Here is a 15,901-nt window from a genome sequence, read left to right on the forward strand (position 1 = left end):
GGGTAATGATCTCATCTAACCTCCTGACAGCAGCGCTTGTCATCCCCGCGGCTGCCCGCACTGCAGTGTGAGAAGCTGCTGATACTGCAGTGCGCGCAGACACTGACACACTGCAGTGCGAGCAGCCGCGGGGCTGGCAAGGAGCAGGACACAGACTGCACGGGCACCCGACGAAGGTTACACGGAAGTGCTTCCGTGCGGCTTCGAGGGATTTTGCAGACCCCATGACTTGTATTGAGTCACGGTCTGTTATTACGGAACAGAATAGGACATGTTCCATAATAACGGAAAGAACTTCTAAAGGAAATCGGGGATCATCGCCGCGCTTATCACCATTCAATCCAAAGGCTAATTTTCCAAGTCATTTATTAAGGAAGCATGAAGAAGTCTACGTGTTTCAGGGGTCTCTGCCCCCTTCCTCAGGACAAAATAATAATGACACAGAAGATTTTTCCCTTGTCATATCTTTAAAGTCGTCAAAGAGTTGGATATTGACTAAAAGGGCCACTTAATATGGTGTTTATGGTGGTCTGCTAAAAAGAGCCAATCCTTGGCTAGGTCCTTCCTGGAGGGATATCTGTCTATTTTCTGTGTTGAGACTCCTAACAGAGGCTCCACGGACTTTTTTGATTTTCTGTGTCATTATTATATTGTCCTGAGGAAGGGGGCAGAGACCCCTGAAACGCATAGACTTGTTCATGCTTTCTTAATAAATGACTTGGAAAATTAGCCTTTGGATTGAATGATGATAAGCGCGGCGATGATCCCTGACTTCCTTTAGAAGTTTCTATTTCATTTTTACGGGTCCGAAGCGGTCTCCACCGGCTTTAATGCTTCGTTAGGTGATGTGACCTTTTACAGGAGCCATAGGTGAGTGCACCCTATTATCCTTTCACTGATTTTATCGGTTAAGACCCTATGCACCTGTCTTTCCTCCACAGTTTTTAAATTCATAATAATGGAACGGGCATACAGCATCCGATGTGCTTTTTTGTAGGATCGGATGCATATGGAAGTTCTTCAGTGTGCCATCCGATCCTACACAAAAGACATTGCCCGTGGGTCCGCAAAAAAACAGGAACTGACCCGGCAAACGGAATGGTCATCTAAATGAGCCCTTATTGTGTTAGAATCTTAGATAGAAGACTGTGTATTCAATACATTATACATTGTAATTCTACACCTTAGTGCTGTCCTTGCCCAGCTTATATAGATAAGATTCTTTCTGTGTGAGGTAGCTGCAGGTGACTTTTGCCCCTAGATTCTCAATACAACTGCATGTTATGTTAATGTTATGCTATGTTAACACTTTATTTAACTATGTACTGACTGTAAACTTTCTTGTTATAGTTTTTACCCGTATTCACCTTGTATCTTGGATATTCTGTATGCACCGTATACTCCGTATATCCTGCAATGAAGTTCATGTTACCAGCTAATTAATCAAGACTACTGAACTCATACAGTCTGTTTATTGGAAATGTGAACGAGGTTTTAGCTGTATGCCAGAGATTCACAGCGTTACGTGAAAGAAGGTAGAACACTCTTATTTAAGTCAGATGCTGTCCATTTCCTTGTGATCCTCCTTGAGATGGGTCTGCTCCTTCATTGGAGTCCAGCTGTGTGATAGGACGTGATTTGGAAAGGGCACACCTGTCTATATGAGACCTTACAGCTCACAGTGCATGTCAGAGCAAATGAAAATCATGAGGTCCAAGGAACTGCCCAAGGAGCTCAGAGACAGAATTATGGCAAGGCACAGATCTGGCCATGGTTATAAAAGAATTTCTACAGTACTCAAGGTTCCTAAGAGCACAGTGGCCTCCATAACCCTTAAATAGAAGACGTTTGGGACCACCAGAACTCTTCCTAGACCTGGCCGTCTATCCAAACTGAGCAATTGTGGGAAAAGAGCCTTGGTGAGAGAGGTAAAGAAGAAGCCCAAGATCACTGTGGCTGAGCTCCAGAAGATGCAGTAGGGAGATGGGAAAAATTCCACAAAGTCAACTATCACTGCAGCCCTCCACCAGTTGGGCCTTTATGTCAGAGTGGCCCGACGGAAGCCTCTCCTCAGTGCAAGACATATATAAGCCGCATATAGTTTGGAAAAAAAAAACACATGAAGGACTCCCAGACTATGAGAAATAAGATTCTCTGGTCTGATGAGACGAAGATAGAACTTTTTGGTGATAATTTTAAGTGCTATGTGTGGATAAAACCAGATATTGCTTATCACCTGCCCAATACAATCCCCACAGTGAAACATGGTGGTGGCAGCATCATGCTATGGGGGCAGGGACAGGACAACTGGTTACAATTGTTGGAAAGATGAGTGCAACCAAGTGCAGAGATATCCTGGATATCCAAGTGCAGAGATATCCTGGATATCCTCTTCCAGAGTGCTCTGGACCTCAGACTTGGCCAAAGGTTCACCTTCCAACAAGACAATGACCCTAAGCACACAGCTAAAATAACAGAGGAGTAGCTTCAGAACAACTCTGTGACCATTCCTGACCGGCCCAGCCAGAGACCTGACCTAAACCCAATTGTGCATCTCTGGAGAGACCTGAAAATGGCGTCCACCATCCAACCTGACGGAACTGGAGAGGATCTGCAAGGAAGAATGGCAGAGGATAACCAAATCCAGGTGTGAAAAACTTGTTGCATCATTCAGAAGAAGACTCATGGCTGTACTAGCTCAAAAGAAGGGTGCTTCTACTCAATACTGAGCAAAGGGTCTGAATACTTATGACCATGTGATATTTCAGTTTTTCTTGTTTAATAAATTTGCAAAAATGTCTACATTTCTGTCTTTTTTCTGTCAATATGGGGGATAGGGTGCAGAGTGTTCATTAATGAGAAAAAAATGAACTTTTTTGAATGAACCAAATGGCTGCAATGAAACAAAGAGTGAAAAATTTAACAGGGTCTGAATACTTTCTGTACCCACTGTATTTCATTCTTTGGAATTGGATCTGTCTATACTATACATTCACTGCGAAAGCGCCCTATAATCGGCCTCTCCGAAAGAGAAGACAGGAGTAAGTGGCCGAGCAAGTGCTCCTATGTATGGAGAAGCTAGAAGAGATATCAGTCAGCCAACAGTCCTACAGATTATACTAACATCCGACAAATCCACCAATATTGACAGGTTTGGCCAACAGTCTGATTTGTATGGGGGCTTTTGATGGATAAATATTGGGGGAAGATAAAGAACAAAATATCAGCCGTCAAATATGAGACACCAAGTCCTTAAGAGCAAAGGTGCAGCCAGAAATGTCTCCGTAAAGGTGGTCAGTATTGTAGGTTGGGTGACTGCACTGGGGACAACTCTTGGGCTCAGGTTGTTGGTGATGTAGAGTGGGAAATGCCACTTTGGGTGGCCAGTGGTGTAGTTTGGCGCTATAGGCAGCTCAATACGAGTGATTGATGGCGATTAGGCTCAGCAAGTGTGATTGGTGGCATAGGATGGCACTAGAAGCAGCTCCTAGGCTCAGTACAGGTGATTGATTGCACCAGAGATGACTCAGAAGATCAGTATGGGTGATCAGTTGATGAACGGTATAGAAAAGGCGACGACATAATTCTTGGAGACAACCTTTGTACTTTATTTACACTTACATGTAACCCTGCAGTAGATGACACTATGATTTACAGACGTGGTCTTCAATGACGTGGACCTCAGGACACATATCCACTCCAACTTCCCAGAATACCAATATTTTACACTGATGATGCAGACACATGCCCCCGAGCATGAGATGATAAGGCGCACAGCCTCCTCCGGTGTCATGTTTTGGTCATGGAGGAGGGCCTCATATCTTGACTGGGCAACAGTGGGCGCTAGTGTCATTTAGCCAGGCAGGAAAAGACCCTCTGGGAGGGGGTTATATACGGTTTGTGGCTTCACTTCTGCCTTTTGTAGATTTTACTTGCCAGCCCCAGGAAAATCTCTTTGGACAGACCATTGGCATGCTGAAAAATGAGGATCTGCAGTCTCTGGTAACTCTTCTCCTTGTATTGCATGTAGACCCCTGAGAGGTCCAGCTCCTCATACAACTGCTTCACCCGCTGCACCTTCTCTGTGTCATCCTGTCCATAGTTCTCCTGTTAACAAAAGCAAGGGTTATTGCACGGAATGGGTTGGAGTCAGTCCTGATAACTGGTAACATACTGTATAATGCAATGCACACGAGAGATGATGGATCCTCCCTGTTGAGGTGTGAGGTAGCGTACGCTGGAGGTGACTGCTCCTCTATGGGAGGAGGGGGGTGACGTAGCGTATGGCAGAGAGGATAGCTCTCCTCTGGTGGGATATGACGTAGCGTATGGCGGAGATGGTGGCTATTTTATAGGGGGGTAACGGCTCCCCTCAGGTGGGGTGTGACATAGCGTAAGTCAGAGATGACTGCTGCTCTTTAGGAGAGGGGGAATGGAAGAGCAGGATGAGGCAGCGTACGCCAGAAGTGACTGCTCCCCTCTGGCGGGGTGTGTGTGACACAGCATACACCAGAGGTGACTGCTCCTTTCTGGTCGGGTATTATATAGCGTATGCCGAAGGTGACTGCTCCTCTCTGGTGGAGTGTTACATAGCATATGCCAGGGGGGCCTTCTCCTCTCTTGATGTGTGTGACGCAACGTACGCCGGAGGTGACTGCTCCTCTCTGGTCAATTGTGACATTGCGTATGCCGGAGGTGGCGGCTCCTCTATAGGGGGTATGACGACTTGTCTCTGATGGGGTGTGACGCAGTTTACGCCGGAGGTGACTGCTCTTCTCTGGTCGGGTGTTACATACCGTATGCCAGAGGTGACTGCTCCTCTCTGGAGGTGTGTGACAGTGTACGCCAGAGGTGACTGCTCCTCTCTGGTTGGGTGTTCCATAGCGTATGCTGGAGGTGACGTCTCCTCTCTGGAGGTGATTAACGCAGCTTACGAGGGAGGTGACTGCTCCTCTTTGATCGAGTATTACATAACGTACTCCGGAGGTGACTTCTCCTCTCTGGTGGGGTGTGTGGCAGCGTACGCGTGAGGTGACTGCTCCTCTCTGGTTGAGTGTTACATAGCGTACGCCGGAGGTGATATCTCCTCTCTGGAGGTGTGTGACGCAGTGTATGCCGGAGGTGACTGCTCCTCTCTGATCAGGAGTTACATAGTGTACTCCGGAGGTGACTTCTACTCTCTGGAGGTGACTGCTCCTCTCTGGTTGGGTGTTACATAGCATATGCTGGAGCTGACTTCTCCTCTCTGTACGTGTGTGACGCAGTATACGCCGGAGGTGACTGCTCTTCTCTGGTAAAGTGTGACATAGCGTACGCCAGAGGTGACTGCTCCTCTGTGGTCGGGTGTTGCATAGCATATGCCGGAGGTGACTTCTCTCTGGAGGTTTGTGACACAGTGTACGCCGGAGGTGACTGCTCCTCTCTGGTCGGGTGTTACATAGCGTACGCCAGAGGTGACATGTAGTGTATGACAGGGTTGACTGCATCTCTCTTTACCTGGAGGACGTCCCGCTGTTGAGGGCTCACTCTCTTCAATGCCTCCACCACCAGCCAGCCGCACTTGTTGTCCTGGATGTCTGTACCGATCTTCCCCGTGATGCTGGCGTCCCCGTAACAGTCCAAATAATCATCCTGACCACGCAAGGACATTAATATATGTGGATATTGGAGTCTCCACACCCCTCATTACCCTACTGACCTGAATCTGGAAGAACTCGCCCATTTCCAGCAGGATAGTTTTGGCGTTTTGGTGGTCGTCCTCACTGTCTATTCCGGCCTGCGAAGAGAGAACATGGGTAACACCTGATTGCCCCATCCTCCGGTGAAGCCTCAGCCCCATATACTCACCATATACATGGCAGCAGCCACTGGGAGGTAGAAGGAGTAGAAGGCTGTCTTGTACTTCACAATGGATTTATACCTAAGACATAGCCGGGTGTGAGACACTGAAGTCTACAGCAACAGGTGCAGGAATACGGGGGACATCACTCACCTACTCTCTGTGTACCGATCCAAATCAACCTTTCCCGGCTGAGCTGTGATCAGATCCAGCGCCTGCCCCAGCTCTGTCTGGTAGGAGGTCTGCGAACACCAGAGCGAGCGTGAATGCCAGACATAGTGTCTCCCTTCCCTCACAAACAGTGGTAAATACCGCCAGGCACAGTGCCCTTCCTTTCTCTAAACATTTAATTCTACTATGTGACATCCAGGTAAGACCTGGAGTGACTAGCTGAGGTCCGTTCTCACCTCCAGAAAAATCTCCAGTAGGTTGAGGTAGTATGGCTGCCGGCGACAGTACTTCTTCAAGACACGGTATATGGAGGCCTCCAGTAGGAATGAATCGTTGATGGCGTCCAGTCCTATGCCGGCCTACAGGAGCAGCAGTCTAATCAACATATCTGTTGTCTAACCGTATATCCCCCTCCTCTGTTACCACCTACCTTCCTATACCAGCATATCTGCCCACGACTGGCCACAGAGTTATCCATAATGTCATGAGCAACCAGGAAGAAAGCCTGGAGCTGAAAGAAAAATAGGGGATGAGGAGGGAAAGGTCCACGAGTCACAGGACAGGAGCTCCAGTGCGGGCACACTCACCAGCTCCACACACCAGCCCACCGCCAGTGCCCTCTGAATATTTTCATCCTTCTGCAGTTCGGGCCCCACCAGCTCCAGATACGAGGCCAGGACGGTCATGCCACGGTTACACGTTCCTACGGCAGCGTTATACTCCAGCACCTGCACAATAAACCACCACGTAAGACACAGAAGGGTCATGGAAAGAGCCAATCTCAGCTGTTGCCAGTGCAACAAAGAGTCACTCATCTCACCTGCCGCAAGCGCAACACAGCATCGCCAATCTCCGGGTGACCCCAATCCTCCGCAGTCAAATCCTGCACAATCTGATCAAAGAAACCGCAGAACTCCTGGCGCTCATCAGACGCAAACGTACAAGTCATCGCGCTCATATTCCAGGCCTGCGGAGAAAGAGAATGTTAGAGCCGGAGTGGACCAGACCGATGCCAGGTCATCTGCTGATCAAGAGACAACCCTCCGAATACCTCTGTATCTACATGTAATACCGCTATATCTACACCCACCACACATTATAGCTACACCTCCATTTCTACAGCTCATACCTCTTGTTTTTCTGTATAGTCGAGTGGCTTGGACTTGTTACCACGTTGAAGGTGTGGCTTTTTGCCCGAAATTCTTCCTCTTCTGGTCAGAATTCTTCGGACAGTAGACGGGTGAAGCTGGATCCCGCTGGTTGCTGCTAGTTCTGAGCTGATGGCACTGCTGGACATCTTCTGATTTAGAAGGGAAGTAAGCATGATTTGTATTTCATCTTCTGCACTAAGTTTCCTTGGCCGTCCGCTGCGTCTACGATCCTCAACGTTGCCCATTTCTTGATGCTTCTTCAAAATAGCTTGGACCGCACATCTTGAAACTCCAGTCTGCTGTGAAATCTTTGCCTGGGAGAGACCTTGCTGATGCAGAATAACTACCTGGTGTCTTGTTTCAGTGCTCAGTCTTCTCATGGTGTTTGACCTTTGATATTAAACAGTCTTCCACAAACTAACCTTTATAACAGAGTTTGGCAGCTCCTCACGCTACACGGCTTCTTCTGGTGATTTCAGTGATACAACCTGTAAATGAAAAAGACAAACACCTTTTCTGTATCACTGTGTAAGTATGCCTGGAAGGCGAAGATGACGGGTGGTCCCCAAATATTAATTTCTAGTGCTCATTCCCACTGCCTGTAATTACACATGTTCTCCACTACTGTTTGGACCATTTCAGGTGTTCTAACTCCTCTGAACAATTGCTTTTCTACATGGGAATTTCTGTGTGGGTGTCGTAGGTACTGCTTCCTGCCTGCTACCTCCAATATGGTGTACACACAGCAGTGGTAAACATGCCGGGAGGCAGTGGGAGACACTGAGCACTCGTATGGCAGGGGCATAGGCAGAAGTGGCAGGGGGGAGGCAGACGCTGGGAACTCATCTGGCAAAGGTGGGGGCAGACGCTGACCACTCATGCAGCAGAGGTGGGGCAGACGGGGCGGGGGCAGACGGGGCGGAGGCAGACACTGAGCACTCATGCGGCCGGGGCGGGGGTGGAGGCAGAAGCGGCAAGGGGGGAGGAAGATGTTGAGCACTTGTAGCGCCCCTGAATCCATCAGGGAGCTACAAGGTTCTGCATCCTCGCCAGGATAAAGGGCCTACCCCCTAGGGCCCCGGAAGACCAGTACAAGTCACACAAACACTTCACAAAATCCCAGTTTTTCCCCAACAATCCCCCATAGAATGGTACAGGGCTAGGGTTGGACCAATGGATGGCCGCCTAGAAGTGGAGCCAGTCCACTAGTTGACCAGGTGGGAGGGGCAGACAGGGACAGACAGTCAGTCTGAGTAGTCAGTGTGGAGGAGACAGTGCAGGCGACTTAGAGTGAGCAGTAACCTGGTGCCCAGGAGGGTAGTTGGCGATGGAGTATGGTGGAGTACTCCCGGAACTACGCCCTAACGGGGTACAGGAGCCTAGGACGGGCAGAAGCTCCAGGCAGGCCTGTTAACACTTGCACAGCGAGGGGACCATCAAGGAGCTCGCTGAGTTTAAAAATCCGAGACTCAGTATCAAAGGGAGAACTGGGGACAGGACCAGAGACTGCAACCCCACAGGTTCACGCTACCATCATACGGACAGCAGTGGAAAACCACCGGATGGGGACCCCCAGTTGCTCTACGCCATGGGAACCCACCAACCAGAGACAGGTGCAGGGGAAGAAGGTACCAGATTACTACACTGGCACTGGGACGAAGGGGACCTGAAGGTGCAACCAGCCGGCCTCGGGTAACCAGTTACCAACAGACAAAAGTAAAGAACCAGTTGTACTGAAGCCTTGTGTGGACTACCCTCTTCCGACACCCGTCATTTCACCTATCCTCTGGGGCCCGACCCTGCTTGCGGAGGACCTACCATCCAGGCTGCCATTAACACCAGCCCCAGTCGTGGACATTGTGTGTGCCGCCCCAGCAGCGGATCAAACCGCTCGAATCCATGGCTCGAGGGTCTCCGGACTCGGGGGCTTAGGGGCCACACTCAAATGTAAAAAGAGAATTTTGTTTACTTACCGTAAATTCTTTTTCTTATAGTTCCGTATTGGGAGACCCAGACATTGGGTGTATAGCTTCTGCCTCCGGAGGACACACAAAGTACTACACTAAAAAAGTGTAGCTCCTCCCTCTGAGCATATACACCCCCTGGATAACCAAATCTAGCCAGTTTAGTGCAAAAGCTGAAGGAGAATAGCCACCCACAAGTAGAGATAGAGCAAGAACCGGAACAACCGGAGCCTCTGTCTACAACAACAGCCGGTGATAACACGCGGAACAAGAAACTGCCAACAGGCAACAGGGAGGGTGCTGGGTCTCCCAATACGGAACTATAAGAAAAAGAATTTACGGTAAGTAAACAAAATTCTCTTTTTCTTTATCGTTCCTATGGGAGACCCAGACATTGGGACGTCTCAAAGCAGTCCATGGGTGGGAATAAACAGAAAACTGGGAAGTAGGCGGAACCTAACTTCACAAATGGGCGACAGCCGCCTAAAGGATGCGTCTGCCCAAGCTCGCATCTGCCGAAGCATGAGCATGCACTTGGTGGTGCTTTGAAAAGGTATGCAGACTAGTCCAAGTGGCAGCCTGACAGACCTGCTGAGCCGTAGCCTGGTGCCTGAAAGCCCAAGAGGCACCGACAGCTCTGGTCGAGTGTGCCTTAATCCCCGGCGGAGGAGGCACCTGAGTACACTGGTAGGCATCGGAAATGGCCGACCTAATCCAACGAGCTAAGGTCGGCTTAGAAGCCGAGAGACCCTTACGCCGACCTGTGGTTAGCACAAAAAGAGAGGTGCACCGCCTAAGAACAGCGGTGCGAGACACATGGATCCGGAGCGCCCGCACCAGATCCAGAGTATGCAACGCTTTTTCAAAGCGATGAACAGGAGCCGGACAAAAGGAAGGCAGGGAAATGTCCTGGTTAAGGTGGAAAGGAGAAACCACCTTAGGGAGAAAGTCCGGAGTCGGACGGAGAACCACCTTGTCTTGATGAAAAACCAAAAAAGGTGACTCCGAAGAGAGCGCAGCCAAATCAGAGACTCTCCTGAGGGAAGTTATGGCCACTAGAAAGACCACTTTCTGTGAAAGACGAGACAAAAAAACCTCCCTAAGAGGCTCAAAGGGGGGTTTCTGCAAGGCCGTGAGGACCAGATTGAGGTCCCAGGGATCCAAGGGCCGCCGGTAAGGCGGAATGATGTGAGACGCGCCCTGCATGAAGGTGCGCACCTGAGCCAGCCGGGCGATACGCCGCTGGAACAACACTGACAGGGCCGAGACCTGTCCCTTGAGGGAATTGAGGGATAGTCCTAGCTGCAGACTGGACTGTAGAAAGGACAGGAGGGTCGGCAAGGAAAAAGGCCAAGGAGCATGGCCAGAAGAGCGACACCAGGACAGGAAAATTCTCCAGCTCCTGTGCTAGATTTGGGCCGAGGAAGACTTCCGAGCCCGAGTCATAGTGGAGATGACTTCAGGAGGAATACCAGAAGTTGTCAAGATCCAGGACTCAAGAGCCACGCCGTCAATCTGAGAGCCGCAGAATTCTGGCGGAAAAACGGACCTTGTGAGAGAAGGTCTGGACGGTCCGGGAGATGCCACGGCACCTCTACGGACAGATGGAGCAGGTCTGGGTACCAAGCTCGCCTGGGCCAGTCCGGAGCAATGAGGATGACCCGACGCCCTCCATTCTGATCTTGCGCAGGACTCTGGGCAAGAGAGCTAGAGGGGGAAACACGTAGGACAGACGAAACTGGGACCAATCTTGAACCAGAGCGTCCGCTGCAAAGGCCTGAGGATCGTGGGAGCGAGCCACGTAAACCGGAACCTTGTTGTTGTGCCGGGATGCCATTAGATCCACTTTCGGAGTGCCCCACTTGCGGCAGATTGACCGAAACACTGCCGGATGCAGGGACCACTCGCCACTGTCCACGGTTTGACGGCTGAGATAATCTGCCTCCCAGTTTTCCACGCCTGGGATGTGGACTGCGGATATGGTGGACTTGGAGTCCTCCGTCCACTGAAGGATGCGTTGAACCTCCAACATTGCCAGGCGGCTGCGTGTCCCGCCTTGGTGATTGATGTAGGCAACCGCTGTCGCGTTGTCTGACTGGACTCGGATGTGCTTGCCCGCCAACAGGTGGTGAAAGGCTAAGAGAGCTAGAAGCACAGCTCTGATTTCCAGCACATTGATCGAGAGGGCTGATTCGGACGGAGTCCAAGTGCCCTGCGCTCTGTGGTGGAGATATACTGCTCCCCAGCCGGATAGACTGGCATCCGTGGTGAGGATCACCCAGGACGGGGCCAGGAAAGAGCGTCCCTGAGAAAGAGAGAGGGGCCGAAGCCACCACTGAAGGGAGCCCCTGGTCTGTGGCGACAGAGCCACTAACCTGTGCAAGGAGGAAGTCCGCTTGTCCCAACAGCGGAAAATTTCCAGCTGCAGAGGACGCAGATGGAACTGGGAAAAGGGAACCGCTTCCATTGACGCTACCATTTTACCCAGCACCTGCATTAGGTGCCTGATAGAATGACGGCGGGGCCTCAGCAAAGAGCGCACCGCCAGATGGAGGGACTGCTGTTTGACTAAGGGCAGCTTCACAAGTGCCGGCAGAGTCTCGAATTGCATCCCTAGGTACGTGAGCTTCTGGGTCGGAGTCAGAGTGGATTTGGGCAGATTGACAAGCCACCCGAATTGGACTAGAGTGGCGAGAGTGAGCGAGACACTCCGCTGACAGTCTGCACTGGATGAAGCCTTGACTAGAAGGTCGTCCAGGTAAGGAATCACTGCCAACCCCTGGAGGTGCAGAACCGCAACCACTGCTGCCATGACCTTGGTGAATACTCGAGGGGCCGTGGCTAACCCGAAGGGGAGAGCCACGAATTGGAAATGTTCCTCTCCGATTGCAAAACGTAGCCAACGCTGGTGTGAAACTGCAATTGGCACATGCAGATAGGCATCTCTGATGTCGATGGATGCCAGGAAATCTCCTTGGGTCATTGAGGCAGTGACTGATCGCAGAGATTCCATGCGAAAATGCCGCACCTGAACATGCTTGTTGAGAAGCTTGAGATCCAGGATGGGCCGGAAGGAACCGTCCTTTTTGGGGACTAGGAAGAGATTTGAGTAGAAACCTCTGAACCGTTCCCGGGCGGGAACCGGTACAATTACTCCGTTGGCCTGCAAGGATGCCACAGCCTGAGAGAAGGCGGCGGCCTTGGAGCAGGGGGGAGTTGACAGAAAAAATCTGTTTGGCGGGCTGGAAGAGAATTCTATCCTGTAGCCGTGGGAGATGAGATCCCGCACCCACTGATCGGAGACGTGTTGAAACCACACGTCGCCAAAGTGGGAGAGCCTGCCACCGACCAAGGACGTTGCTGGCGCGGCCAGATAGTCAAGAGGAGGCTGCCTTAGTGGCAGCAGCTCCTGCGGTCTTCTGAGGACGCGGCTTCTTGCGCCAGGTGGGCTTCTGGTCCTTGGCTGAGTTAGTGGACGAGGCCGAGGGCTTAGAGGACGACCAGTTGGAGGAACGAAAGGAACGAAACCTCGACTGGTTCCTGCCCTGGACAGGTTTCCTGGTTTTAGTTTGTGGCATGGAAGTACTCTTCCCGCCAGTAGCTTCCTTAATAATTTCATCCAGTTGTTCACCGAACAGCCTGGACCCAGCAAAAGGGAGCCCAGCAAGGTACTTCTTTGAAGAAGCGTCTGCCTTCCACTCTCGAAGCCACAAGATCCTACGGATAGCGAGGGAATTAGCCGAAGCCACCGCAGTACGGTGAGAAGCTTCCAGCATGGCAGACATGGCATAGGATGAAAACGCTGAAGCTTGGGAAGTTAAGGCAACCATTTCGGGCATAGATTCCCTGGTGAGGGAACGCATCTCCTCTAGAGAAGCAGAGATGGCTTTGAGAGCCCACACTGCTGCAAAAGATGGGGAGAATGAGGCCCCTGCCGCCTCATATACAGATTTGGCCAGAAGGTCAACCTGGCGGTCAGTGGAATCTTTAAGAGAGGTGCCATCAGCCACTGATACAACTGTCCGGGCTGAGAGTCTAGACACCGGAGGGTCTACCTTTGGTGAATGAGCCCACTCCTTGACCACCTCTGGTGGAAAGGGAAAACGGTCATCAGAACCACGCTTTGGGAAGCGTTTGTCAGGACAGGCCCTAGGCTTGGTCACAGTGGCCTGAAAACTGGAGTGGTTAAAGAACACACTCCTTGTCCTCTTAGGCAAGGTAAACTGGTGCTTTTCTGCCAGAGAGGGTTGCTCCTCTGATACTGGCGGATTGAGGTCCAGTACAGAATTAATGGACGCAATCAAATCACTAACATCTGAGTCACTTTCGGATAGATCAATGGAGCACATGGAGGCCGCCTCCGAGCACCCAGTAACGGCATCCTCCTCGTCCTGCGAGTCAGCTCTTGAATCAGAGCCGCGGGACGAGGAAAAAGAGGGAGCCCTGCGTCTCCTCTTAGGAGGACGGGGTCTGGGACCAGATGAAGAATCCTCTGTGAGCTCCGCTGAGAGAGCCCTAGCAGCCGAGGCGCCCTGAGAAGGGGGCTGATGCATGTTCAGCAAAGTCCGGGACAGCTGTCCCATGGAGTCGGCAAAAGACTGGGAGATTGACCTAGAGAAGGATTCTACCCAGGCTGGGGGTTCAGCCACCGGAGCCGGAGCAGCCGGAGGGACCACTGTGGGTGCGATTCCATTGAGGCATTGTCAGATTAGAGCAGGCATCACAATGTGGATATGTGCTCGGTTCAGGCAGCACAAGCTTACATGCAGTGCATATTGAGTACAGCCTTACAGCCTTGCTCCTTGTGTGAGACATGCTGCTGAAGTGGGGGCTCTGAGCCAGGATGACCCCCAGAGAGTATATAAGCAGGTCCACAACCGGAGGTTGTGGCTTACCAGACCGTTTGTGTGCCCTTCAGCCAGCGCCGATCGTTGAGAGAACGCTGATAAAATGCCGCCGGAGCGAGGAGAGGGGGCGGGACCTACTCTGAGAGCGGGATCTGGAGGGCCAAGGAGATTTTCAGGGGAGGGGACATTTACTCAGAGGGGAGTGTCCCTCCCCTGTGCCGAACGGCCGCTGGGCGGAGCCGCACTGTCCCTCTGCATGATTGACATGCAAGGGCAGTGAAATCGAAACTAGGCCTCAGGCGAAGCCGGGGCCTAAATTTAAGCGATGCGGCCGGCGCGCAGGCTCCATCGGCGCGGTTCTCAGGTGACAACCAGAGAACCGGACGGAAATGTCAGAACAGTTACACAGCACACTCTCCCCAACAATAAAATACAAGGGACCCCCCGAACATAAACGTCTCAGATACTTAGCTTGTGAGACGCAGGGTTTCAAGTCCCTGGGGATGAGTGCTCCGTCCAGCAGGATCCTGAAGGGCTGCGGATGGAGACTGGCCTCCTGCAAAGCAGGGAGAATCGTGCTGGCTCCCACTTCAAGCCAGAGCCCGAGGGATGGTGAAGGAGCGCGGCATGTAAGGCTCCAGCCCTGGAATCAACCTTAACAACACCGCCGACACAGTGGGGTGAGAAGGGACATGCCGGGAGTCCAGGCTTGGACCCGCTTTTCTTCAAAAACTTTCCAAAATGAAAAATCAGATGAGAATGCATGTGTGGATGTATGCCTCCTGAACACAAAGCAATGAACTGGCTAGATTTGGTTATCCAGGGGGTGTATATGCTCAGAGGGAGGAGCTACACTTTTTTAGTGTAGTACTTTGTGTGTCCTCCGGAGGCAGAAGCTATACACCCAATGTCTGGGTCTCCCATAGGAACGATAAAGAAAGGGGGTATTTACAGGGGAAATGGTATAGTTTGTGACGCCACCCGTGGTGTGCGGTAATTGGGATTACCGCCGCTGCCATTGGAAGTACCCGGGGTGATGGAGTGGGGCAGCTAGGTGACGTTGCTCTCCACAGGTAGGGGTAGGCCCCGGGACTCTGGATGGTGATGCGCGGACACAGTGCAGGGGTCATTTGGGTACTCACTTAGCAATGAAGCAGACGCTGACAACAGGGTAAACCAAGTCTCTGAATGCCTTTGCCTCTTGAGGGGAGCTTGTCCAGGTCCCGTCCCTGCAGTGCTGCTGGTGGTCTGTAACCTGCCTCCTGGCGCTAAATTTTAAGCGGGCTTTACACACTGCGATATCGCCTGAATTTTGTCGTTGGGGTCACGGTTTTGGTGACGCACTTCCGCAATCGTTAGCGATATAGCTTTGTGTAACAGCGTTCAGCGATGTAAAATCGTCGCAAAAGCGTGATTTATCGCTAATCGGCTACACGGGTCCTAATTCCCAAAAATCGTTACTTCAGCAGTAACGAGGTTGTTCCTCGTTCCTGCGGCATCACACATCGCTGCGTGTGACGCCGCAGGAGCGAGGAACGTCTCCCTACCTGCCTCCCGGCCGCTATGCGGAAGGAAGGAGGTGGGCGGGATGTTACGTCCCGCTCATCTCCGCCCCTCCGCTGCGATTGGGCGGCGGTTCAGTGACGTCGCTGTGACGCCGCACGGACCGCCCCCTTAGAAAGGAGGCGGTTCGCCGGTCACAGCGACGTCGCCGGACAGGTAAGTATGTGTGACGGCTCTGGGCGATGTTGTGCGGCACGGGCAGCGATATGCCCATGTCGCGCAACAGATGGGGGCGGGTACGCACACTAGCGATATCGGGACCGATATCGCAGTGTGTAAAGTAGCCTTTAGAGTGTCTGTTGTGGTCCAGTAGCTTGGAGATATCTGGGCCCCGCTCCCTACTGTGGCTAAGTGGAGGAGCCTGCT

General features: G+C 51.7%; 1 protein-coding gene across 1 annotated transcript in view; it reads right to left on the reverse strand.

Moving 5' to 3' along the window:
- Positions 1-3,597: 3,597 nt before the first annotated feature.
- Positions 3,598-15,901, reverse strand: part of LOC142258096 (farnesyl pyrophosphate synthase-like) — a 41,367-nt gene continuing 29,063 nt past the window's right edge. Inside the window, exons 2-11 of the mRNA XM_075330556.1 lie at positions 7,140-7,649; positions 6,831-6,977; positions 6,598-6,738; positions 6,441-6,521; positions 6,247-6,369; positions 5,993-6,081; positions 5,848-5,920; positions 5,699-5,776; positions 5,497-5,631; positions 3,598-4,107 (exon numbers count right to left, since the gene is read on the reverse strand). Of these exons, the coding sequence (XP_075186671.1) occupies positions 3,907-4,107; positions 5,497-5,631; positions 5,699-5,776; positions 5,848-5,920; positions 5,993-6,081; positions 6,247-6,369; positions 6,441-6,521; positions 6,598-6,738; positions 6,831-6,977; positions 7,140-7,541 (1,470 nt within the window). The 5' untranslated portion in view covers positions 7,542-7,649 and the 3' untranslated portion in view covers positions 3,598-3,906. The remainder of the gene's footprint in view (positions 4,108-5,496; positions 5,632-5,698; positions 5,777-5,847; positions 5,921-5,992; positions 6,082-6,246; positions 6,370-6,440; positions 6,522-6,597; positions 6,739-6,830; positions 6,978-7,139; positions 7,650-15,901) is intronic.

This window comes from Anomaloglossus baeobatrachus, chromosome 12, assembly GCF_048569485.1.
Source record: "Anomaloglossus baeobatrachus isolate aAnoBae1 chromosome 12, aAnoBae1.hap1, whole genome shotgun sequence".
Lineage (NCBI taxonomy): Eukaryota > Metazoa > Chordata > Amphibia > Anura > Aromobatidae > Anomaloglossus > Anomaloglossus baeobatrachus.